Source organism: Antrostomus carolinensis, unplaced genomic scaffold (assembly GCF_000700745.2).
Source record: "Antrostomus carolinensis isolate BGI_N321 unplaced genomic scaffold, ASM70074v2 scaffold12, whole genome shotgun sequence".
Taxonomy (NCBI): Eukaryota; Metazoa; Chordata; class Aves; order Caprimulgiformes; family Caprimulgidae; genus Antrostomus; species Antrostomus carolinensis.
In genome coordinates, this window is record NW_010299992.1 from 89,002 (window position 1) to 116,668 (window position 27,667).

Below are 27,667 nucleotides of genomic sequence, written 5' to 3' on the forward strand. Positions count from 1 at the left end.
TGATGGACCACGTGTCCTGGCATCCCAGCTGGCATGGGATGGATGTGCTTCAGGGTACCCTTGGTTATTTATTGTTGTCACATGTATTGAGAAGGAGACATGTTTTGTCAAATGAATTTATTACAAGTTTTATTGGTGTTCCTGTGGAAAAGCTCACGTAGTTTCTTTCAGTCAAGGGAAAAGGCTCATGTGACAAGGGCTCAAAAAACCTCCGGTGAGCCTGGGGCTGGCAGTGATGGATGGCAGATGGGTATGGGAAATGGTTAAGGTGAAGAATGAGATGAAGTGGTATCAGCACACTTGTGGATGTGACTGGCAGCATGTGGCTTAACGTGGTTAAGCACCTCTGAATGAGGTGGGGAAGCTGTTGGTATGAGAAATGTGTTTGCCTGTCCACCCCTTAATTCCTTCTCCACCAGATGAGTCCCACACAGCCCTCAGTTTCAGGCACACAGAGCTCATCTTCTTGCAAAGCTATAAATTCTTTTGGGTTTTTTTTGTTTTTTCCCCCTTCTCTAAACTGTCTGTCAAGTGTCACTGCCTTCCCATCACTCTCCTAACAGTTTCTTTGAGAGGGTGATGGTAGGGCTGCCCTCTGTTACATTTTCTGCTTTCTCTCTGCCACATCAGCCACTGCCCACTGGGACTTTGGCCATCTTGGGTGGCCTCGCTGCCTTGTACATTGGTCTTACTGTGGCTTGCAGTGGCTCTTTCTTCTCTTTCTGTTCTCTGGTTACTTTGCAACATCACAGGAAGAAAAAGACTGACCATTACATTAGTCATACCGCCAAAAATATTGCCAGAGAGATATGTTTGCTGAATTTTGAGCTTTGAATTTAAGGGCAAAGGTTTTTGTCTTTGTTTTTCTTTCATTCTATCAGAAGAATTGAGGAGAATAGCTGGGAAGATGGGGTCAATATTCCTGCTCTCATGAAAGTCTAAAAACATATGGCCTTTGCCAGCACAGCTGCTTTCCTGCCACCATGGACAATCGAGAGTGAAGCTCAAGAAGTTTTTTCAAAGAAAAATGCAGTGGGAAAACTTTACTATTTACGTAGTTTTATTTCCAAGGGCAAAATGAAAAGTTGCACTGTATTTCAGCTTGGTTTGACCTATACGGCCAACCAAACAAGAAATAAATACCCTTTTGGGGTGAGTTTGACATTAGATCCCTCTTGCCTCAGTAGCTGAAGTGTGTCAACCTCCTGCTTCTCTTTCTTGGCCCAGATTCCTGGTGGTACAAAGTTTCTTGAGCAGCAGCTCAGTTGTCTTGCTGGTAGAGTAAACAAGACAAGTTAGAGGGAAGTACAAAAAATCATTTGACAGTGCAAAACAGGGTAAAGCTACTGTAAGAACTGATGGATAGAGGTTAGCTTTATTTTGGGTCAATATGAAGTGTTTTGTATGGTTGTTTTGTTGATTTTTTTCCTAGCAAAGAAGATGAAATGTTACAGTTTGAGAGTATCAAATATATTGGTGCTTACTGAGAATGGAAATCCAGATAATAAACAGATATTACTGCAGGGGTCTGTGCATGCAGAACACCAGGCTGGAGTCGTAGTGCTGAATTACATTGTTAGTCCACAACTCTGATCCCTTTGCTCCTACATCTTTCCTCACTGTGGGTGTGTTTGTTTGTTTGTTTTTCCCCCTGAGACTTCAGATACTGAATAGAGAGAAACTATTTTTGTTGCTTCCAGATGACTATGTGCAGCAATGGGTGCCATTCAAGTTTGAATGGAGGGGACTAGGCTAACGTGGCTGGCTTAAGATAATATTTTTTTGTGAGTAAAGAGAGATATCAATGCTGTTCTTTGCTAATTTCACCTCTAATTATTCTTCTATATTCCACTCTGACAAATCCATGCTCTGTGTAAATTCCCACCACTCCCTCTGCCATGGGGCTGCAGACATTGTTGTCTTCTAGCTGTCACACTAGCGATCTGCTCCTCCACTAAAGTGAAAGTTTGGTTTAAAACCATTTTCATTATAATTGTGTGTGTATTCTTGTGCCTGTATGGGAGAAAGGTGCCTTCTTAATTTATTCAGAGCTTTAAATTTTGCCGTGGTGACAAAGGGGAAAAAAAAATTTAAAAAAATCTATATATACTCACCTAGTTTTTGGTTAACTCTCGGAGGTCTTGTGTTTGGTCGCCGTGTAGGTCAGAGTCTGGAGGAGCAGGCACGTGACTGTTGTTGTTTCCTCATGCAACGCTGAGTATTTGCACAAGAATTTCATCATCCTCTCTCAGGAACGGCTGCCAACTGCAGGGTAATGTGGTTTCACTGTGGAGGGGGAAAAGATGAGTTTTACATGTAAAATTACTTTTAACACTGAAACACTTCTTGACATGAAGGTCAATATGTGCCTAAATTGCTCTAAGTAACTGAGTTTATTATAATTCCTCTCTGTCACATTCCCTTGCTGCAGCTGTGACACAGTGCTGTGTAACTTATTTAATTATAGTTGTGTTTGCTGCTATGTGCCTGTTGTCGGCTGTGCTATGAATATTTAGATTTTTCTTTCTCTGCAGTTCTGTAATTTAGACAAATTCACTGAAGTGTATTTAACCTGAAGTAATCTACAATGTGTGTTGCTTTGGGCTTTGGTTTTTTTGGGGAACTTCCTTCTGCAAAATGATATTCACAAAAGCAATTTTCTTTGTGTGAAGATGGGAGGGAGAATAAGCCTTTACGCACTGTGTGTTTCTGGAATTATTCTCTGTTTGTTTTTTAAAAACAACTTCAATCCCCGGTGCTATTGGTGCTTTCAGTGGGTGTATTTTGACAGCGTGGACCTACACTGCAAACTTGCACACTTATACCTACGCAAACCCTTAGTTTTCCTTCCAAAGAGTTCATTTGGACGCTAACCTGGAAATGTCAAAGGTCTGTGGGCTGAGCTGCGTTTAGCAACCTGGTAAACAGCTATTGGAGGGCAGAAAGTGCAGGGCATGCTATTTCCATGATAAACTCTTATTCTCTGAGGATATTGATAAGCTTTTTAAGTAGGGATTCATTGTACGCCTGTCAGCACTCTGCTGGGTAGAAAGACTGTGAGTAACATCCTGGAATAATTAAAGAAAATGTTTAAAGGGGGGCTGAGAGGACTTTACAGGGTTGATTTTTTTTTTTTTTTTTTTTAATAAAGACATCAAGATATAATTATAGTTGGAGAGTAGATCTATAAAAATATTGTAAGTAGATCTAAAAATAGGACAAATTATAATTCTCATAATTAAGCCTAATGGACCTTCCTGTGTAAGTTTGATAAGATGGCTTGCTAATATTCACACTTTTTTTTTTCTATTTAGTCAGTAAATTATGCATAAAGGACAAAACAGAAATAATCACCCAGACATTCGCGTCACTTGTGTCTGACTAACTCTCATCTATTGTATTTTATAGTTTTAAAATGGGAGATGAAGTACTGGGGCTGATATCTGTGCTGATAAAATATGGGATGATGACTGTTTTCTTAATTTAAGTTGCATATGATCCTTTTGAAAAGGAAAGGTTGCCAAGAGCCATTGGTGAGTTTTTTTTTCATTGAATCAGCATGCAGTACAGGCAAATTCTATGGAAGACTAAAAAAGCAAAGAGAGAGTGGAAAAAAAATGCTGACTTCATGTCATCTATATCTATTAAGTCAGAAAGTGTAATAAAGTTTCAAGGAAAGGAGAAAGAAAATGCCTGAAAGCTTTTTTTCAGAGTAGGTGGTGGAGGCAAGTTGTTTCTCTTAAAATGTTGATTATTTTTACTGTAAGTTGTATGAAAAGATCCTGATAAGGAACTATGTTTATCAAAGTGAGAATTACATTTTGCACTCGTGTCTGAATTTTAATTTGAAGAGGATGTGGAATAGTTTTCAGTTTAATGAAGATAATTGGATGGAATAAAGGTGTGCTGTTCTTACACAATCATATTTGCTCCCCATGTAGGAAACAAATGACTCATGAATTATTGTAAAATGATTGCAGGGGACTCTATTCTGCAGCAATCAGAAAAGACAATAACGGCAGTCAGAGTAATAGGAAAAAAAAATACAAGGGAGGAAAAAAACCAACAAAACAAACAAACAACCCCAAACCCAAGCAATTCTGGAATTCAGTCTCTATGAAGCCTAATTCCAATTCAAAGGACAAAAGTACTTTCTTATTCTGGTCTCAGAATTGGATCTCTGGGATTTCATTCCTCAATAGGATTTTGATTGATTTTATTTTAGTAGTTTTATCTTATTTCATAACATTTGTATTAAATCAGATACCTCTGAGCACTTAATCATTTTTAGTTTCTAGATCTTTGTACTTAATATTATATTTTCTGTCAAAATTTAATATAAATAAGAATCACAATAAACGTAAGTCATTGATCAGATGCAGCAAACTACAGCAATGACAGGGAACCAAAAACCTGATCCAGAAATCTTTGTCTGTAATAGAGACACCTATTGACTTCAGTGGGTTTCAGGTCAGGCCTCAAATGGAAACAAAACCCATCTCTGCTTGCCAGGCAGGTCAGTAGATGACCTGGAATATGATAGCCATTAATCCACTGTAATAACTGTATGTCCTGACTGAAAAATGGTGTCTATTAAGACAAATGGTAAGATGCTGTGCTCTGTTCACATGGTGTAAAGCCAAGAATCTACAGACCAAATGAGGGGTGTGTTGTATAACACCAAACTGACCTTTAAGCACCCTTATCATTCATCTGTGGATCATAAATTACAGAGGAATTAGCTGGTATTGCCTGTGTGGGTCCCAGGAGATAAACTTTGGAGCCTCCCAAACCTTCTTCATAGGCTGTATCCAAGACAGGACACAGGTGACTGCATGCCAATGCTGCATGGTCTCTCACCTAGGGACTGGGGCAGCTGAGCATCACTGAACAAATATTTCTAACTCAAGTGAGTCATCTGTTTGGAGAGATTAAAAGGTGCCTTCCTTTACTTCAGGAGAAATGTTACTGGGGAGCAAAATAAAAACAACCCCAAAACAAAAACCCAGGCATTAACTTAGGTGGGAAGGAGATTGTGTAGAAAAGACTACACAGACTACTGGGTGATCCTCTTATCTGGAAGGAGATCTGGTTTCCAGTTCCTTCTCTAAGGTTTTTTTCCATAATTTGCATTAAGTACTCATTATTAAAAATAGAGGTCTATATCTTGATTATGTAAGTATGTACTGGACACAGTTCAATAATGTCTATGGGATCAGGACACCCCTGCTAGTGTTGTAAAGCTTTTGTAAACAAAAAGTAGTATCAGTAGTAGCTGATCCGAGTATTGTTTAAACTCTGATTTATTGATTAAGCCCATAAGTTCTTAAAATTCATAATTTGGAGAAGGGAAACTTAAGTTACTTTATAGTGTCTTTAGATTATAACAAAGTGCCTGCAATAGTGATGGCCATAGTGTTTGTGAATCTAGCTTGGCTCTTTAGGTATTTCATAACATCTTCTGGATGAAATGAAGGTCTCTTTAACCATCCTCACTGATGGCTGTTAAATGAGGTCCAGAAGGTCGACACTCTTCTGACCTGCAGAAAAGCACAAATGTTGTTACCAATACCCCAGCAGAGGAGCTGGCAGAGGCAAAGTCTTGGATCTGTTGTTCAGCTGTGGAGGAACTGAGAAGTGGTTCCCTGGGAACAAGGAGCCTGGTCACAGCTTCCACAAGTCTTTCAGTGGAGTGGCAGCTCTTCAGGAGGTGACTGGTTGAGTGTATTAATTCCAGCCAGCTCAGCTGCTTTAGCATCACACACAGATACTTGTCTAGGTGTAGCCCTCTGCCTCCTTGAAGCTTTGAAATAAACTCTGAGAACAAAGATGTTAAAATATCTTTTTGCAACCGTTTTTGCCATTTTATTTCCCTTTTTGCTAGGTAAGGGAGGATTAGGACAAATGGTAAATTTGGTGACAGTGAGGAGGTGTGAACAACCTGTGTGGAGACAGCACAAAAATAGACTATCTCCAATAGCTCCCAGGAGAGGGTGAACATTAGCTAAATGAAAACTGCTGTCTTAAAGAGCTCTACTGGTATTTTTTTTTTTTTTTTAACTCTATGTGCTGTTGGGAGAGGAAAAATTGCTTCTATGTAAGATATCAAGTCTGGAGAGGAAAAAGAAAATGCTCTCATCGTAAGCTAAATGATAGCAAATTAAACCAGGTAACTAGCATCATGCTGGCCATTTGACTAGAGTATAAACAGGTTTGGATTAATTGGCACTAATGAGGCTGTGCTATTTAGGGGTTTATATTTAAATACCAACTGTTATCCTTCCCATATGGGTTGATGAAGCTCTTATAGATGGCCTTCAGAGATTAGCATAAAAAAGTTGATAAAAACCCTATCTGCATTTACATATTTGTACCAAAAAGAATAAAGACAAATGTGTTATAAGGGATTTAATAAAAAAAAAAAATAAAAAAAATTATAACTTGGAACATAACTTCACAGTACCTCTCAGAACCTTCACACTAACTCTACAGAACCCCTCTTCCGCAAAAACCCAAGCTAGGTTTGAGTGAAAATGAACGTAATGCTCAGCTGGCTGCAACCAATATAATAATTTATTGTTCTCTCCACAGCTTGTTTCTATATCACTGTCTGTAATATACCACTGGTTTTAAGAAAAAAGAGCTGGTACTTATGGAAGATACGTAAAGAGTCTTATTTCTCAAACACAGGGGAAAAACCTATATTCTCTAGTGCTTCTATGCTGTGTATTGTGTGTTAATCTTGTTCTATTTCTGCCTATGGAGTTTTTCTGTTTCACCATAACTCTAGGGGATGTTTAAAAAGGTAGAGAATATTGTGTGATCTAACTATACAGTTACCTAAACAGAGGAAATCGCCAAGCACCTCAGTGAGCCTCTTGACTGCCTTCTGCAACAAAACACAGCAAGCAGCACTGGTCTAAAGTAGAGAGTCCATGTCATAAATTTTCTTTGCTAATAGATCTGTAAAGCCAAGTGCACAAATGCTATCCTGAACACAATGTTGTCTCTGAGCATTGCAGTTACAGAGTTATTCTTCTTACAAAGATCAATATGCTTGGAAATTTTGCAGTTACAGTTTTGGAAGTTCTGTGAGAAACTATGGTCTGTCATGTTTGTAGCTTGACTTGGTCTTCTCTTCTTTCCCGGGACAAATGGGACTGTAACACCAGGGTATTTATTGTAGCTAGATAGAAATATTAATTCAAGGTTCCGGTCTTGAAAGCTACATTTCTAATGATGCCTTTGCAATCTGTATCCTGTCTGCTCTGCCTTTGTACGTGAGCATGGCTGTACACAAACACCCCCTCCTATTTTTAAGAAAGAAAAGCTGAAAGAGGCTGAATGTTGCACAGCCTGGAAACAACTTCAGAGTAGCGGTGCACCTGCTATTTTTAGGAGCACAGACTGCAGAAACAATAGTGCTGCCTCTGGCTTTGAGATCTCAAAATTGTGAATGACACTTTAGCGTTTGTAACTGTTGTCAGTCTGGTGGGAGAACTTAGAACATGCTGATATAGCTTAAAAAGGGAATGACATTGTATCTACAGAGGAGAAAAAAAAAACAACCTTTGGGGTTACAGCAATATGTTGCCTTGGAAATACTTGAATTGATCAATTTTACTATTCTTTTCAAATACTTCCCTTTCTAAAATCTTTACATTAAATAAGTTTAGGTCTTGAATGATGCAGCTTTAGTGGCTGCTTATCAGCCACTTGTGAATATGCATACTGCAGAAATTAAACTGTGGAATTTTTCGTTTTAAGGTGAAATGAAATGACCTGAAAATGGATCCATCTTCTCCTGTGTTACCAGCAACCATTTTAGAACAAGCTGCCCTGCGGCTAGGATGCAGTCCCACAGACAAGAAACTTGCTCTTCACTTAGATGAAGAAGATGAGTTAAAGCATCTTCGTGAATGTTTCTTTATCCCAAAAATCAAGGATCTGCCTCCAAGTGAGAATTATAATTACAGTGGGGGAGCAGGGGGAAAGGGTGGGGCTTCACATCTTCTGCATGTGTTTGTCACAAATCTCTGAAAATCATTGTCACTTATGAGATAATTGAGCAACTGCAGTCATATCCGAGCACAGTATGTCCCTGATGTTGCTAAATCAATCCATCAACTTATTTTAACACCAAAAGCTTTATGCTCTCATTCCCAACCTGAATAAAATGTGAGGATACAGTACTTAGATAGTGCTTATGCTGTCAGTCAGCTGCTTTGAACAATATAGTGACTGATTGAAAATTATAGGCAGAAGCATTTCTATCTAATGGTTTGAAATGGCAATGCAGCTTGCAGTAGTTCGGAGTAGTTGATTCCTTGGAATAATATAGTTTGGTATTATCTATCCAGTTACAATTATTCTAGTTAATGAAAGAGATGGTACATATACTATATTAACATTTATACATTATTGCTGGTAGTAGAGATGATTTTTTTCCTGAGGCCAAAAGGAAGACTTTGCCTTAGGAAAAATAATTGATCTGAGTAAATAATTCATAATGAAATCTTTTATTTGAAGATCTTTCCTAGTTTCCTCATGAATTGCCTACAAATAGATAACTACACGTGGTTTCAATGCAGCTATGCAAAATGGTTCCCAAAATTTTTCTGCTTCATTCCTGGTCTATAGATTGTTTTGAGGAGCCTATGGCCTACCTGGGCATGGGAGCAGGGGTACCTTTGATTTATTAAGAGAGGACTTGGTAGGGAGGCAGGAGGCCTGGCAAGCCAACAGGGCAGCATTTGCTTCTAGTTAGCACTCCCAACCCAGCAAAAATACAAAATATTTCCACGGGTATTTTTGCACCCACCACTGCTGCTGTGTCTGGGCAAAATCATGCAAGGAAACCTGGTGGGAGCACCCACCTATGGAGACAGCATGGGCCTGGACTCTTCTCCTGTTTCCCAAGTCCTGTCTGCATTTATTTTCAGCTCACATGTCAAATACATGGGGAGCAAAAGCTGTCCCTACTCTGCAGGCTCTGGTCATCGCTCACTAGAAACTGAAGAAATGGTGAATTATTTCCTTAGGTGTTGAATATATACAGCCATAGTCATTCCCCACCTTTTCTGCCCTGGTAAAAAGCATCTATCCAAAAGTAAAGGAAAAAATATCCTAGAACTTTCTTGCAAAGTATTTTCATTTTCTAATAAATGCAGATACAATGACCTGCAGATTTTATTGTTTTTTCATGAAAAAAAGTGTACTGATGGTACATGAGAAATTACAGGTACATTCGGCAAATTATGTCCAGTAAAGATTTGTGATTGAAAATGGTATAAATTGTCTGAATTCCTGGACAACTTTGGAAGTTGTCTTTGTCTTCAGTATCTTTACACCTAGAGATGATGAATGTTGGGAAAGCAGTCTGCTCATGTCCTTATGAAGGGAGTGATAAATCCTAGTTTTCTATGTGCTGGTGGTTTATCTTTCCCCACACTTAAATCATTGACTTCTGCTATTTATATTATTCAGAGGAGAACTGGACACTTTACAAATATTTAAACTAGGTGCTTCCTCCACACGGAGGAGGTGTTCTCAGCCTACTTGCCAAGAAGTAATTAATTTTTCCCCTTTGGTTGCTTAAGAAGGCTTCCTAAACCCCATCTGTTTGTTTGGGTATGACTAGTCTGTACTCAAAGCCACTTCAGCTGTCACTGTGCTGCTGCAAAATGTCCCTCTGAAGCTGGAAAGATGCTGGAAGGCAGCTCATGTGGCCATTGTGCTGCTGTCCTTAATCCAGCTGTGCTGTTGAAATCCAGCTTAACCAGGAGACCTGAACTACGGCCATGTCTTTGACTGCAGCACGTGAAATGTCTCTAAAGAATACGAAAGGTCACTTTTCAAGTATAGTCTTCAGATTAAAGAATCTTCTCAGAAGTATGTCGAGGTTTTCATACCCCTGTGATAGTTTTCATTGCTTCCCTTCCCAACTTGGTTACAGTTTGTTTATCAATTACTGTAGCATTTAGACTCAGACTGCTGATGTGTTTGTTTTTGTTTTTTCCCCCATTTACTAAATATTTAGTCTTGAGACAGTGAATACATATATTTTAGTGAAGTTAAGCAGTGTACTTAGTAGTACCTGTTGAACAGCACAGAGCTGTGGTGTTCAGAGCAACCCATTATTCTTGTGTTCCCAAATTGAGGAGGTTTTTTTTCCCCCTCATTTTTCCCTTGCCTCTCTTTTCTGTGCTTCAGCTGTCATCGGGAAATATATATATATTTACACTGTGTGTCTATACGATAGAGACAGATCTCCCATGACATTTATCTGAGCACAGGAGTGGATCCTAGATAACAAGCTTCTGAAGATAAATGTCATTACAGATATTAGCCATCAAATATTCTTTATATATTTACATAAAACATTACAATGAGGTTTTAAAATGAAGCCTTACAAGACACAGATGGGAACATGCATAGGAGACAATTGTAAGATTATATACATAAAAATATTTAGAAAGTCATTATAATATTTTAATTTTGTTATCAACTTATAAACTGTCACAGCTGTTTATTTGTTATATCGATCAAGTGGAAACCTCTGGCAGAATAACTCCATGGCATATCTCTGGGTTTTTATGTGCACACATGAGGGATGAGGCTCAGGTGAGCAAATAGGAAAAGATGACAGCAGAAGATTTAGAGAAATGTCTGGATCTCCTTGCTCTTCTCCAAGATGACAACAAAATCTCTTTAACTTTTTTTTTGTGCACTGGGGAAGGGTAGGAATGACCAGATTGCAGTTGGCAGTCGGGCACCAAATCACCAATCTGATTAAGGCTGTGGCTTGTGCTTTGTCATCTTGTAAAGGAATAGAGCATCATTTGGGTTTCTTGGGAATAAAAAGATGTCCCAGAATGAAAGTGTTGAACTATATTTCCCTGAAGAGATGGTTAAAGGTAGTGGTTAATCTTCTAAATCTGGCTCTTTGTTTGGAGGGCTTGTGAGGGTGGTATAGGAAGGTGTGGAAGAGGTGATCTTTTATCCTTCAACAAGGAATAGGACTCAGATCATGTATAAACAGATTTAGTCCTTCCTTTCTGGTTAATAAAGACATTTTATTTTTCACTTTTGTTTGGACCAAATATTTCTGAAAATTAATTTGCTTTTTCTTTGACATTAAAAGGTATAGAAATATATCTTTAATGTAGATGAATGAGTATATTTAGTATACAAAATAATATACATTATTAGATCTGACCAGTTTGCATGAATCTGACCAGGTGTGAGAATAATTTATAATGTAACTAATTAATCTTAATGGAAATTATTGCTCATGTATTTTTTTGTTCAGGCTACTCAAAGGACACACTTCAGCAATTGTCTCCTGTTTATTTTGCACCAGCCTTTAATTCATCAGCTGTGTTTATTTCTTATTTGAAAATTTCAATGTATATTGCATGTCAACCACATCTCTTTCAGAAATAAAAAGGCCCAATACTGTGAGAAATTAGAGTAATTTGGGGAAAGATAAGTGCTAGTCTTAAGAAAACAAATGCATTACTGTAAAGAATATCACAGTGACAGAGGAAATATCAGAGTGCAACGGTGTGCTGGTCAGGAAAAGTTGTGAAACAAGGATGCTGCAAAAAACAAACCTAGCTTGGGAAGCAGCAATGGTCCAAAATGAATCTTTTAATGATGCCAGAGACGGGGAAAGAAACGTTTTTTTGTGAAAAGGAAAAGAGTACAGCTCAATACAAAGTTGATAACATGCTGAAAAAAAGAATATCCAAAGTAACAGGTGTAAAAGTAGAAAAATACACTTTGTCAATGTGGTAATGCCATTGTTCTCCAACAGTGACCCAAGAGGCATTTTTATTTAGAAAGGACTGTGGTCCAAGAAAAGCTAACTTGCTTATAATTCCTGTACCTGTTTTAATGTTTGACTGGAGTATAAAGAGTATTAGTGAGCCTGAGCTCCAAATTCTTGAGCAAAGATCCTTCTCTTTATTCCCAATGACACTGTATTATTGTGTTTCTTGGTAGGAAAAGAACTGTTAATAGAACTAATTTAGGGGCATGGATAATATTTATGCCTCTCTGTTTTCATTCCTATTAGAATAGAGATGAAAAACAGACATAGTATCTGTAAAACAGATTAGGCCGAAATTGCTCTGCAACTTAGGCTTTTTAAAAGCTTCTAAAGCATTAAATAAGAAATTACCCAAGTTGTCTATACTTTTGAAAAATTTGTTCCTGGTGAAGTTCAATGAAGTTGGTAATTGTTAGTGCAAAAGGTTGTAAGAGACCTTCTCCAGGCATCTAATCTATTTTTTTATAGCCCTAGCATAAAATTTTCAGACAGAAATGCAATCTTATAATTCCTTTCTAGCATATATCTTAACATATTTGTTAATTTGATCTTTTTTCTTGAAGTATATTGACTCTATTTACAAAAAATATATGTAATGTTAGCTTTTGAGGTATTGTAAATATATGTACAGATGAATGTAAATTACTTCTAGAAGGTCACCATCACTTGTCCCTCCAAGAATCTCTAACATGAGAAATAATAGAAAAAGGCAATGTTTGGATTGATAGATGATGACATAGGGTAATTAGATTGTTCAGAACCTCACTAGAGCTATTATTTATAAATTTCTACCGCCTTGCTTTTCTCCTAATCATTGAAAGGATTTGTCAACATAGATTTCCTCCTCAGATGATGACATGAAGTGCAGCCCACAATATATGCTGACAAGACAAGAACTTTTGAGACTGCCTTAAAATATTCTGTGCAATGACTACATTTTTCTTAATAGTGATTTAATCATGCAGGCAGAACTTACGTGAAAGACACAGATTTACCTAGTCTTAACTTTTATTAAATGCACAATTCAAGTAGTTACGTGACTCGGAGTAGGAATATATTGATGATGGAAGAAAAGTGGATAGCCTGGGTGGGGAAAGTGCTCCCTCTTTGCTCACCATCGGCTACAGACCTGACAAAATCGGTGCTGTTGGCTGCTTCCCATGCTGCCCCAGAGCCCTGGGGACTTAACACTGCCTGAACTCACATTAGCACAGGGACAAGCATAGATGGACTCAGCCTAAAATTGCAGGAGGATGTGGGGAATAACTGCTTGCAGATTGCCTGGCTGTCTTACTCCTTAGATCCCTTTGCAGGGTCACCTGTGTGGTGTCCTGGGAGGAAGGTCAGGATGTGGCATCTCCATTTGCATGTGGGGACCACAGTGTGCCACGGATCATGGAGCCCCAGGATGGGCAGAACTCTGGGTGGTGGCACATGTGTGTGTGCTGTCCCTCCTGTGCTCACCCTATGTGCAAGTTGTTTCTGTGGTTTCCCTCCACAGCTGATCTGAACCTGGTGAATGGAGAGGAGAGCTGCTTATACTTTGCTGGCAATTCTCTCGGGCTCCAGCCAAGGAAAGTTAAAACTTGCTTGGATGAAGAACTGGACAAATGGGCTCGAACGTGAGTACACCTCAGGGTATGTGAGATGCTAACCTGTGCTTTAGATAAGTACTTCATTTTATTTCAGGATCTGCCTTGGAAACACTTGAATAGAAGAATAGTGTGTTAAAACCACTATAGCACAGGAGTAAAATAAGTTCAGTGCTTCCCTAGCACTTAAAATTTCTTTCAAGGCATGAGCAGTAAAACAGGCAAAGAGACACTTCCAGCTGTGATAACCTGTGCTGCACGTGATGGCTCCCCTTTAGCTCATCTAAAGGACCTGCACAGTTTAACCATCCACATCCAGTCGCCATGTGTGTTTATCCACAAGACACACAAACACATTTGATTGCTGCTGCTTGCTGGTGAACATGATTCAGTTTCAGGCCCCTGTGATTTTCTAATTAGTATTATGAACTGCGTGTGATCCACCTTGCAGGCCTTGAAATGGGCAGTTCCCCTTGAAATAGCACCAAGTGCAGGTGGTGCTGCTGCCAGAGCTGGCAGGTTTTTGGCTCTTCTTAAACCCAGTCTCTACCTGACAAGTTCATTTTATTTAGAAAAAAGCATTCCTGTCTTCTCAGGAGCATCTCAGTGAGGAGATGAGAGTAGATCACAATAAGTTCTGCCAAATGGAGCTGATGAAGGTTGGGCAGGAGGACAAAAGAGGGACATATTTCAGCATTGCAGGAAAGGGGTGTTGACATTGTAGTGGATGGGAAACTTTTAGATATATAAGGGAGGAAAAAAAGCTTTTTTAAAAAAAATATTATATTTTATTTCCATGGAGAGTCTGTGCTTTGAGATGTCCAGCAGCTGCTTGAGCAACTGGAGCAGGGATGAGGAAAAAGAGAAGTAAAAACCAAGGAGTTGAAGGTAGGAAAGAAAATAACATCCAGATGACTGAGTGAGTTGGGAAAGAGAGATGAACAATTTTTATAGAGTGCAGAATATGAAAGGAACTGATGTGATTTCATGATGAGAGAGCAGAGGAAATATGGGGAGGCAGAAGAGGAAAAAGTAATTCTGCTAACTGGGCAGTCTTGTTTCAGTAGAAACAGTCTAGATGGAAGCTTCAAAATGTAAATGTGAAAACTCTGTAGCTGCTGTTTCACTTCTTAGTATATGAATGCTGTGGGTTAATAAAAATGGTTTACTGCTTGCTATTTATTACTTGTATTCTTATAAGTGAGAAGAAGATTGAGAATGAATGGGAATGAATGTGAACTTTAGGAAGCACTTGTTCTTCCTGGTTACTCATTCAGCACAGCGCTGCAGTTTCTCCAGTCATTTGAAAAAAATTGCAACCCTCTCTATTTCTGTGTGATTATTGTACCTTTCAGGGAAACAGCTGAGCTCTTTCAAAAGGTAAAAGTCAGATAGCACTCTTATCTGTTAGTGATGCACTGGGAGTGCAAACATGTTTCAGCTTCTTCACTGTACCTTTTCCTTGGTTCACTTCCATTCTGATGTTTGCCTTTGCTACAGTGAATGATGTTTATAACGATGATTATAAAAACCTGAAATAAAAGGGTAGGCAGCGTGTTTCTCCAGAAGATCAAAAGTGCCTTTATTAGCTTTATTTAAGGGGGAAATATGGCTGAATGTGATTGTAAACCATCAGGAGAGAGGGACCAAATCTAGAAAATTTGTTTGCTAAAAATACAGCTTTGGCCCAAACACCTTGCATGGAATAAATCAGAAATTGAAAAAAACAAAACCAAAAGCAAAACCAAACAAACACAAAAAAACCCCCTAAACCAAAACAAACAAAAACCCTAAACCAAAACAAACCCAAACAAAACCCAACAGGAACCCAGAACAAAATCTCGCTAGCTGCACATGTACCTAAGGCAATGGAGAGAGTCAAGGTAAGGTCAAGTTAAATTTGAACGGAGCAGTTTATGCTTAAAGAAGCTGATGGGTGGGATCATGTGCTGGCGGCTGCAAAGGAATAGGTGCTTGGAGATGCACAAATGGATGCTTTTATCCCAGTCACCAAGGACAGCTTAGCAAAACCCAGTTAAAGGTAGTAGCTGTTAGCAGCCAAAGTGTGTTCAATGCTTGTAAGTTGGCAGTGTGGAAATCAGTGGCTGTGGCTTAGATAAATAAGTAGAAAGAATTTAAGAAACAGAATGCAAATTAGGTACATCACTCAAGTCAGCAATTATATAGACTCTGACTCTCTTATAAATTGGTTTATTGCATTTCCTGCCTGTTGTTTCTTGGGACTCATCTCACATAGCTACTATACTTGTCTATTGAAATGGTGTTTTTGCTGCTTGTAGCTGATGGCAAGAGTGAAAATGAAGATCACTCTGTAGCTGTTGTCAAGGGCATGAAAGCTCGTAGCTTTAGCTTTGTGTGGTGATGGCAACTTAGAATAAGTCCTGGAGAGAAAGAGGCCTTTTCATGCATTTCTTGTTGTATTCCCTCTTACAGTGTCACTGTAGGGTGTTTGTTTGTTTGTTTTCTCCTTCCTGCCTTTAAATGGTGGGTTATAGATTTTTACTCTTACATTTGCCTCCCACATATCTGTACTGGTTTTGTATTTTTTCTTTCCCCCTTCCTCAGTCCTCTTTTTTGTTTTTTTTTTTTTTTATACTAATGTATAAACCCTACAAATTCAAACATTCTTCATATGGATTAAAAAAGAGCCTTTGAGAATTAATCTTTCTTTCTGTTTTGATTTCAGCCAAATCCAAGATTTATTGAACGAGAGGCAAAAAGGGATGAAGAGTTGTCTCTTCCTTGTTTAGCCTGGAGTAGCCAATAATCTTTTTTTTTTTTTTTTTAATGTAAAAGACCAAGGTTGAAGTGACTTGTTTGGTTGGACAAAGGCCAAAATGGTGCTTTGCAGTATCCTGTTTTCCCTTTCCCCTGCCACAACTGTTTAAGTAATTAACTTATTTTATAGATTCATTATTGCATGTGAACATACTCGCTGCAGCAGTCAATGTCTCTCATGTCCGAGTAACTCATTAAAGTAGAACTATTAAAACAGAAGGGAGTCTGCCATAGCCAGTTGTTATGCTCTTGCAAAGGGCTGGTAGGGTTGATCAGGGAGTGGAGAACTTGCTGAATGGAAGTCTTGAGGATTAGAGTTGTTTAGTTGAGCAAAATTAAGACAGAGAGGAAAAATGATGATTCTCTGTGAATGTATCAAGGGGTAAACATAGAGGGGGTAAAGGAACCACTTATGTGAAATAACATGCTGGCACAGTAAATATAAACTAGGAATTAATAAGTTGGACAGAAATCATTGAATAATAGAATGTTGTGAGTTGGAAGGGACCCACAAGGATCATGGAGTCCAACTCCTGTCCCTGCACAGGACAATCCCAAGATTCAGACCATGTGTCTGAGGGCCTTGGCCAAATGCTTCTGGAATCTTGTCAGGCTTGGTGCCATGAGCACCTCCCTGGGGAGCCTGTTCCAGTGCTCCACCACCCTCTGCCTCAAGAACCTTTTCCTCATGGCCAACCTCACCCTCCCCTGCCACATCTTCCTGCCACTTCCTCTGCTCCCGGCGTTGGTGGGTGGAGAAAAAAGATCAGTGCCTGCACCTCCTCCTCCCCTTGGGAGGAAGTTCTGGACCGCAATGAGATCTCCTCTCAGTCTCCTCCAGGCTGAAGAAACCAAGTGACTTCAGCCTCTCCTCATATTGCTTCTCCTCTAAGCCCTTCACCAATTTTGAAATATGTAAATAAAATATGTATGTATACTTCTAAGCATTGAAGCAGTCTGGCAATAAGCTTCTGACATGAATATAGTAGACAAAAGAAATCCAAGTCTTTGGCAGGCTTTATAATGTAGCACGTGCAGTAGCAAAGGACTGCTTTCAGTGAGTCCAAAGGTATCTTTGGTTCTATGAGCTGAACTAATCCTGCAAGATATAACAGTCCTGCAAGCAGGAGTGCAGCTTGGTGGGGCTTGGTCATATTCTGTTTGGCAAACCCACTTCTGCCATTCGGAAGGAGTCATCTCTGCATTTTGCCTTTCAGCAGGTTGTATGTTAGAGCTGTAAATGCCTGGTTTAATGCCCTGGATTTTTTAGTTTTGCCTCCAGCCTCCTGCTCCATACAGTTCTTTTTCTTTAGCTATATCTTCCTTTCTTTTGGCTATTTCTTTGCTTGAAACCATTGTCAAACTTAAGAGTCTGTATTGGCTCATTAAATACCTTGCATCATTTTTGGCAAAGAAGCAAGCAGGAAATTTCCACTTGAACAAGATCTGGATGAGCACAGAAGATTCTTGAAGCTGGCAATTAATTTAAATCCCTTTTGTTACCGCCTTTGAAACCTTGGGATCATATCAGAAAATGTGTTTCTAGCTCCCCTAGTGAGCTTTAAATCAACCAGACCTCAGTGAATAAAATGTGGCATTGTGATTTCTTGCCAAATTGAAAATAAAATGGTAACCAACTAAAAATTAATTTGTGCAATGAGAAACTCTCACAGTAGTTTAAGAAATCATTCTGTTTGTGTGATGCTTTATGACGTGACGGGCCATGTTTTGTATTCATTAATTTGGGTACCTTGATTTAAATCACTCTCTTGCTACCTAGGGTGCAAAGGAAACAAAATGAGACATAGGTTATCTGTGGCTGAAAGGAATGCCAGGAACACTGCAGTTGTGTCCTTAAAGATTATTACCCCCAGTGCCTACCAGAGCTGAGAGAGGGGTGGCATAATATACAGAGAGATAAATTCTCTGAGACAGAACATAGAATTTTACAACCTAAGTGTAATAGGATGTATTGTGCCATCAGCAAAGGCTACAGAGTTTCATGTGATTAAAATAAGAAAAGGGTCCAAGAATATGCCTTTAACTACCATTTCAGCTGCAATAATTTTTGTCTCTTGGCATTTATATTGGCCATCAAGAGGGAGGCAAGCTGTAAGCTGTGCCGTAATAATAATAATAATACGAATAATAATTAATGTTGGCTCTTCCCTCTTTCAATATACTTAAATTTCCATGTTTTGTTCTCAAAATAAAATATTCTCATGTCCAAAAATCTCCTATCTGTTTTCATGATAACTTGGAAATTTATTCTGAAATCTTGTTAGTCCTGTGTGTTGGTAGAGAGAGAGCTTTCATCAGTAAATTCCCATTAGAAGGACACTAATGGCTATAAAAATCAGAGAAGGCTAATGAAAGAGAATCCCATAGGTAGTTAGGGTTTCTTTTTCCCATCTTATTATGTTTGCTATCCTCTTTTGGAAATACAGATCCCCCTGGGCTAGGAGCCACTGAAAATCTTTGGGTTTTTTTTTAATTTTAATAGTCTGTATTATCCCAAGTCCCTTGATCACTATATTACAGTTAAGAATAAGAAGGGAAATTACCAATAATTGTCTTGCTGTTTGTGAAACGCATACCACTGTCTTCAGGGAAAGCAGCTACATTATGGTCTGATAGAAGGGAGGAACTTTTAGCAGTAATCTTGCCCCTTACCACATTTTCTTCGCTACCCACCTACTGCCTTTATTCCTCATCTATGCAATGTTCTTGCAAATGAGTGTTATTTCACACTGACTGCATTTTGCTATCAAGGTCTCATCAGAGAGCAATTCTGAAACAGAGAAAAGTGGTCAACTGGTCTACCACGACCTTATCTAGATTAGAGATTGGGGTACTCTTTGTCATTTGTGTGGGGCTGGACTTGTTGAACATAGGGAGGTTGTTTTATCTGTAAGAGATGTTCAGTTCTACCTGTGCCCTCCTTCAGCTGTTGACCTAAACCAGTCCAAAAACAAATGGTATTTCACAAAGACAAGAGGCATAAGAGGTTGATACAAATTGTGCCTTTTGCAGCAGTTCTTTTCGTTAGAAATGTGATTCTTTTGGAGATACCCCTAGGAGGTGTGAATTAGATCCAAGTCAATCAAAAAGAATCTGACTGTAAAACATCCAGGTAATTCGTGTGGGATACAGAACAAAATTCTACTTGAGAAGGGAAAGTAGGAGGTGGATAGGGAAAATCAATCTTTTAAATAACCCTAAGCATGGCGGACTAGCTGGTAGCATTTCATACACACTTCTTTCTCATGTCTTAATCTGCCAGATGTTTTCTAAAGATTTTGAGTGAACATTGTGGGCCTGTTCTTCTTTAAAAAGTTTATTACTTGTTCTTTTTTCTTTTTATTTCTCTCATCACAGCTCTTACAGCTTTTTCTACTCTCCACCCAGTTTCCTACTGGTTTTGTCCCTGTTTTGAAACAGCTTTATACTTGGTTTGCCTCAGCTGCACGCAGCCTGGTTTTTCCGAGTCCACAAGTACCCTGTGGTGCTCAGCAAATATGAAAATCATCCAGTGTGAGATGGAAGCCCAGAGCAATGTTCCCCTGGATTAGCACCATTATAACTTTTCTCAATCTGCCTTCATTTACATTTAAATCTGTGTACTACGTACTGCATGTTTAAGAAACTTGGCAACTTTTTATTTACGTACGCATGGTGGCTACCTTAGAAGTTTACTTCTCTGTCACATTTGAAGTAAAAATTAGTTCAGTGCACTTAATCCAGAAATGAATGTACCTATCTGTCACGTCAGAGTAGCGATGCATTCAGGTTTAAGCTGCCCATACAATCCACAGTAGACAGGAACAATTTGCAAAATAAAATTTTTAAATGCCCTCTGTCAAACCAAAAAGCTTAGATCTAGAACACACTTAGATCTAGAACAATTTAGCAGGGAGAAGAGAAGCAATAAGAATTAGCAAGCAGCTCTGTTTGGGCAGGTGATTTCCTGTATATACATGAAGTACCTGTTGGTTTATGCAGGAGGGTGAGTTCAGACGGGAGATTCGAGAGGATAGAAATTATTTCTGACAAGAAATATTTCTACCTCAGAGAAAATCAGTATTCAAATCTACCATCCTCATCACCATACAACGTTCAGTTAGAAATGTAGATAGAGTAACTCTGCAGAGTGTGTAGTTTGTGAGCTGGGGTTAGTGGGGTGCCATGCTGCACCGGCTTCCACTGTCCCTGCTCCTGAAGGCTTCCTGTACCTATGCAGCCACTTCCAGAGGGCTTGTGAAAAAGCTACAATCTCTAATTTTTGAGGAATCTTCTAGAGGAATTTTGAAGGCCAAAATGAGTAATTTTCAAGCAATCAGTCAGAAACCAACAAATGAATTCCATTTTCTATGAGCTTTGATGGCATGATCAAAGTGACATGCTCAGTTTAGGTGAGTCTGTTCCTCCTCTCTCTTCCAAATGTGGGATCTCCAAACCAGGTATATTTCTTAGGACTTATCCAAAAGGAACAGCATACATTTTCACTATTTGCCTCTTCCTTTTCAGAGGTGTCCATGGCCACTTCAATGGTCAGCGCCCATGGGCTTTGGCAGATGAGTGCATCCTGGACCTGATGGCTGAGCTGGTTGGTAGGTGTGAACTGCAGGGAAAATATTTCTCTAGAAATGGAAATATATATTTTTTTTTTCTTTTAAGACTGAAACTCTGTGACTAGGATTTAGTTCTTTGTATTCTTTTGTTTTAAAGTAGTTTTTCTGCCTGCCTTGTGCAGGGACTAACACTCTATTTTAAGGCTGCAAGTGATTTGAGATGAATGTATGCGATAATATATGAGCATATGCATATCATGAAACTAATTGCAGCAAAGGGTTTCTTGGAGCATCATAAACCACTTGGTCTAACATATGAAGCCCTTTTAAAGGGCACTTGGCAGTAGAGATTCTCAATCTCTCTCCTAGAAGTAAATCAATGAACTTTCCCCTTTGAAAAATGATTTCTATCTAGACATTTTCTGCTTTTCCTCCTTTCCCTGCCACTAATCCAGCCTCATATTTGAGAACTGCTTATGTCAATGAAGCAGATAATTGGGGCAGGACCTGCTATTTGTAAGATCCCATTACCCTGCTCTACTCCTTGAGAAGTCTGTGGTGCGGCAGGACCTTGGCAGTAAATGCATCTGGTTATTCTGGAGAATAACTCCTCTGAGAAGGAGCCTTGGAGACTTCTCCTGGTGAGTTTGCCAGCCATGAAAACAGTTCTTTGACTCTGAATGTAAATTTCCTCTATCTCCTCTTACTCCAACCTGTGTGTAGTTGCAGAAATAAACTTTAACTGGGATTCCTTCAGAGTTGTTGCTGTGAGAAGGGAGAAGAGGAATGATCTTGTCAGGGTCCCTCACAGACCCTTTTTCTCCTCAACCCTTACAGCCATTGTCAAGGCTAAGTTAGTGAGATCTGGCCAGTATTTCAATTTAGCTGTTGAAGATAATTGTCAATACTGACTGTCTGAACTGAATTATCATGTGTTCTTTTGTGCCTTCACTAAGGAAAAATATTACAGTTAAGTTGACCTACTGTAAGCTAGATATTGTTTTGTGATTTCTGCTCCAACAATAGACAAGAGTTCAATGAGAAAGTTATGGTTTTTCTCCTTCAAGAGAAGCAAGTGAGGTCTTAAAAACTGCAAACAGAGACATTAAGGAATGTTTTATGGCAAGTTTATATATAAACTCAATTTCTGGCTTCTTCATGAAGTTTCCAGATAGCTAAAATACTGGACATGATTATTGGAGCAGAGCAAATAGATGAAAATAATGTTATAGTTGGTCTATCCATGATGTAAGCACTAAGACAACAAAAATATCAGTGTGGCTACACTGGGCATCACTGGGCTATGCAGAGTGAACTCATCTGCAGAATGAAATAAAAACCAAAATGCAGATTGGTTGTTCTGATTTTGGAAGTTGCTACAGTAATACCTGTTATTACTCAGGTTAACAAATTACTTTTTTTGCTTTCATTACATTCAAGAGCAAGCTCAGTCCATTCATCTGTTAACCATCATAGACCATAAAAATGTGAGAATGTAAAGGGCTGGAGGATGTTGAAATGCTGAACAGAGCTGATTTAAGGATTTCTCTAGTTTGACTGATCTTTCCTGGCAGGTGGATGTTCTCCTTCTGGTAGGGTATAACTGAGAAGCTGTGGACAGGTGTGGAGATGTGATCTGTCACACAACTAGCCCGATGCATAGTAAGGGCTTTTAAATTGGAAACCTTGAATGTAATTAACTGTAGGGTAGAGAATTTATCTTATGTCTTATGAGAGTAAGAAAGCAGTCATACTACCTGCTTTCAGGCCCTTAAATTAGTGAAGAAACAAGGCAGACCACTGATGCTCTTCACATGACCAGGAGAGAGAGCCAAGATGTCCCAAAGGACAGCTTGAAGTACCTAAAATATCAACCTCCTCTGCATCACCTTCTGTGAACCTTTGCCACTGCTCTGTTAGCAAAACGTGGGCCTTCGTGAACTCCCTGCAGAGTGTTGAGGTGGGATGAGCACCGACCTCCTGCCAGTGCTGCTGCTGGGGTCAGTTTGGCCTCAGCTTTAGGTTAAGAGTCACTGCAGCAAGCAGGGAGTCAGGCTGGGATTTTGTTCCCCTTAACCATCTGTCTTGGAAAGGCTGCCAGCTCAGTGGGTATTATAATATTTAACTAAACATTTAACTAAAAATATTCTGTGAGGGAAATGAGAGCTTTGCTTAAACTTTATCTAATTTCTTATCGGGTTCTCCATTTTTCTTTTCCAAACTCTGTATGACACTGGTACTTTATCACAACGATCAGACTACACTGAACTCATTACAACTGTGTTCATTTTAAACATATATTTTAAAGTTTTCTATTAAAAAAATAGGTTACCCTACCATTAACCTACTTTTGTTTTCAAAATTCTTTGTTGGAAAGGGTTTCATGGCATGTTGTTTTCGTCACCAGTAAAGTGCATGTCAACATTATCGGTTTGGATTTTGTTCTCTGAATGTTTTGGACTTTGTTTAGTTGAACTATGAAGTGTGGTTTGGGCTCAAATCTGGCCTTCAGATTCACATGCCAGCAGGATTTTATTTATAAAACATCCTCATAGCTTTTTTCAGGACCTTGATGTGTGATTCTTAGAATGCAAATAAATTAGTATTTCCCAAATAATGAATGCATTTTAATAAAATCTGTTCTTTAAAAATATAGATAAAAATGAAGAGGCTAAGAGAATAAATGCAGGAAAAATGTTGTGTTAAAATGCTCTCTTCCAACATGATATTTACGATTAAGTACTCTTTTCCAGCAAGGTGAAACACCAAGTATGTATGAGTTGAGTGAATTCTGAATTTCCTTTTTTGTTAATGTAATGTAAGAACATAACAGAATTTTATCCCATTTTTTATTCAATTTTTAATATGTTATGGAAGAGCAGGAATTGTCATTGCTCACTTTAAGTAGTAATAGTAAGTAAAAATTATTTGGTGAGATTTATTTTGGCTTGGACTAAAGACTGTAAAATATCTTTGTCCGTTTAATGGTTTATAGTGCTATAACACCTTGCTTATTAAATGCAGTCACATTTTCTTGTTCAATGAAAGTTACAGTAGTAAATACATTCTGAAATGCAGAGTCAAGGTCAGTGGAGGCCAAAGCTTTTTTTTTTTCTATGTTCACGCCGAGTGGCATAGCACGGTGACGGTAATCTCAACTTCTCCTACCAGACTTTATTAAAACATTACAACCTTGGCAGGATCACCTTCTGATGGAACAAGATTAACTGTGTGGCTGCTGCTGTACGATGCGCTCAGGCAGGTCTCTGTTGAGGGAAGACTGAATGCCGGGCAAATTTGTAGTGACTTTGAGTGATAAGGATTATTTGAAATAACCAAACTATTTTCAGAATTGGGGCATTTAGCCTTTTTTTTTTTTTTTTTTTTCCAATCATTTTAAAAAATGTTTTTTACTTACTCTGGTGAGGATCAGGCTCTCACTGCAGTCAGAGAGGAGAAGGATGGCAGTGTCTGCCTAACGCAATCATAATTGTCTCTGAAGCTGTACTTTGCAAATGCTGCTTCCTTTTATTAAAGAGGAGATTTATCAAGCAGAACATACAGGTTTTAGCCTGTCTTGGAGATATGGTATAAATTTAGGAAATAAAGAAAGCAAACATAATTTTGTCTCCTGTGTGCAGGGTCTTTGAATATTGTAATAGGTTAATTGGATCATAGAAAGGTTGTTTTCTGAAATGCAGTGCAGGTTATAAAGGATAACAGTTTTCCAATGACACGGATGAGGCTTGTTTTGTGGGCATGAAATTCAATAATGGAAAGCTTTTAATAAATATATAATTTATGGAAGACCAAGACTTACATGACAAATGTAGTGTCATATTTAATTTGGGATGCTAGCATGGAGCTAAAAGTGATCTACAGATTAACCATTTGTTTTATATGGAAACAGCACAGCAGGCAGAAGATTGCTCATGCAGAATTTGCTGTGAAAGCCACAGATTTCATGGCAGGAGCAGAGGGAGAAATAAGAACAATACTATTTTTTGATGCTATCCCTTTTTTCAGCCTCAAGAGTTCCATAGAAATATTAAGACTGCAAATAATACTGTTTTTAGCTGCAATCACTCTCTCTAGCTGTCTTCTGTATCTGCAATAGAAAGGCACAAGGTGACCTCTTCCAGCAGCATGGAGCCTGCAGATGCAATGCCATCAGAGGGAAGAAAAGAAAGCAAAGGAGAGCAGTTTAAGTGAAGAAAAGAGCTTATTTTTCCTTATGAAGGCCTAGGTTCATTTATAGTTCTTCCCACAAACTTGGTGATATTACTGGTGTCTGGAGGAGGGAACTTATTCATGACATCTCTTTTTCCTTCTGGCTCATCCCCTGGACAGGTCCTCCAGAGTCACTGACAGCTATTGACAGATCTTTCTGTCCAATACTTACAGATTTCAGCAAGATGAATTGAATACCTCAGTCAGAACAGTTCTTGGCTTTTCCTGTGGTGGCAGAAGTTGAGGCCTGCCTGGCAAAGATTTATGAATAAACCTTTCCTAATTGTAGATTTCCGTGTTCTTTGGCTGTATTTGCTTGTATTGAGTTCAACCCATGGTTATGTCCTTTTCTTAGGCTGGCAAAGTCATAACTCCATGAACCTAAACTTTGTGGGATATGTTGGGAGTGTCTCAGTGCTCTTGCTGCCTTACCCCTGTGTTGGTTGAGACCTTGTGTGCCTTCCAAGGCAGGGACAAGAAAAACCCAGGATTTGCTTCTTTGTTTCTTGTGACTCTCCTTACCCTTTTTACTCCAATATAATGTTATTCTTTCACTCTTTCTCAATCTCAAGGGTTGCTGTTGCCCTACCTGCCTGCTTACACTTGTCTTCATCCCTCCTTATCTGCAACCTCTTTCCTCCTTTGGCCAACTCCACTTCTTGTGTGATGACTAGGCCAAGGTGCGTGAACCCATCTTCCAGCTGAAGAAGGCTCTCAAAGCACTGATTTGTGTCAAGGGTGAACTACTGCTTTTCAACAACAGACATCAGACAAAAAAGAAAGAAAGGAATTGATTTTCTATATATCGCAGTGTTACCCTGTCCAACGCACAGTCTCTTGTCCTGCCTAAAACCTTTCACCAGTGGTTGATAAAATTTGAGAATTTGTTACTAAATACTTTGTCATAACAATTAGTTGTTACTCCATTAGCTCTGCCCATGATTAGCTGTAGCCAAAAGGCATCTGTTATTAGCCTCTTTGGAGCTATGTGGGTTTGGTTGCTTCTTGTGAAGTTGTTACATTAGTAATGGTCTGTTATATTCAATAGGTCAATTTTGCTTGGGTTTTTTTTATTAAGGATGAGATTTAGCTTGACATTACAGTAAGCACTTACAATAGATGATTGTCTCAATATATTTTCTGACTTATTTTACATACAAACTTATGACAAATACAAGCCTGCAAGTCTTTTATGTATAGTCTTCTGACCTGATTTTTTGTCTGAGGTATTAATGATAATAAATCCACTGGTAGTTTGCTGGGAAATTGAAATACTTAATTGTTTTTTTGTTTTCTGTGTCTGACCTGAAAAAATAAATATTTTCCTGCCAGTGTGGTGAGTCAGACAAGAAATCTTTTTACTTCACTGTGATGACACCTCAAACGTTTGTTTACTTTCCAGTCTTTAGAGAGACATTGACTGAAAGCGTGCTTTTGCTTTCTTAACACTGTACTAGATTTCTCTGAAATTATAAAGAAAACTCCTAAACAGGGTTTTATTATTATTATTTTTTTTTTATTATTATTTCAGGGGCCGGAAGGCATGAAGTAGCTTTAATGAATGGGCTAACTGTTAACTTGCACCTCCAGATGGTATGTTTTTACAATGTTTATTTGATGTTGTGTCGACAAGTATTACAAGTATTTTTTTCCTTTCTTTGTGAATGTAAGCAAAATGTTTTCTGAGGACCTCACAAAGGTAAGCACTGGATGATAGCCTAACTTTTATTAAGCCTTGGGAGTGGTGTCTTTAACGATGCTTTGGCTTGTGCAAGGCCTGGCTCCACTTAATATTAAGCAGAAAAGCTGGACTGAGAAATATTTTCAAGGACTCTGTAAGGAAAGTTTGAACTTTTCTTGCATGTGCTGCATGTCAGTCCTCAGAAAAGATATCTCATTTAAGAAACATTTCCAGATAACTTTTCAGTTTGGAATTTCACACCAAATTTCAAAGTTTAATAAACAAGAGCTCCACTGTGAGCAAGATAAAACTGTAATTTGAGTTGAACATAAAATGCGGTTGCATACAAGAGGTGGCATTTTGAGTTGTGCTGGTTTATATTCCCCTAAAATGTGGTAAAGCATCTGTTTGTGGTTTTTATGACATAGTTGCTATCGATGTGGTTTCCTTTTGAGCGACTCTGCTGTTACATGTAGTCTGTCTCTGATTCTATAGTCTTACCAAGGACTTGGTTCAACAGAATGAAGACATGAATCTTCATTTCTGTGGTTCACACACAAAGATTTGTCACTTGAATCCATTCCTTTATAACAAGTCTCTGACCTTTGTTAAATTAAGAAACCTGAAGCAGAGCAGGATGAGGTTAAGTACAAACTAATTTACCTGACTGCTCTGCCCTGAATTAGGTGCAACACAGCCAGAGTTGTGCCGAATTTCTTGGGTACATAGCCCATGCTGAGCTCTGTATAACTACTGCTAGCATGAACAGGAGGGCTTGTAAGTCTTCTCCTGGTCCTCTGAGTGTGGTGGCAAGCCCATCTTGCCTCCATATGAGAATCTGAGAAGGAAAGGCAATTCAGCTAAAGGTGCTGAGATTAGGTCTTTGCAGAAGGCTTAATCCTTTGGTCAGGCTTATTTCAGAGGATGGGATGATTTAATAACTAATGTTTTAGAGCAGGAA

General features: G+C 38.7%; 1 protein-coding gene across 2 annotated transcripts in view; it reads left to right on the plus strand.

The window, feature by feature from the left end:
* The first annotated feature begins 2,206 nt into the window (after positions 1-2,206).
* The window catches only part of KYNU (kynureninase), a 35,876-nt gene continuing 10,415 nt past the window's right edge, over positions 2,207-27,667 (plus strand). Inside the window, exons 1-5 of one of the 2 annotated variants that reach the window (XM_010162954.2) lie at positions 2,207-2,357; positions 7,768-7,957; positions 13,335-13,455; positions 20,752-20,834; positions 26,557-26,618. In XM_010162954.2, coding sequence (XP_010161256.1) covers positions 7,789-7,957; positions 13,335-13,455; positions 20,752-20,834; positions 26,557-26,618 — 435 coding nt within the window. In that variant the 5' untranslated portion in view covers positions 2,207-2,357; positions 7,768-7,788. Of the gene's footprint in view, positions 2,358-3,148; positions 3,179-7,767; positions 7,958-13,334; positions 13,456-20,751; positions 20,835-26,556; positions 26,619-27,667 lie in introns of those variants that run through there. The other variant, XM_029083742.1, reaches the window with a different exon arrangement.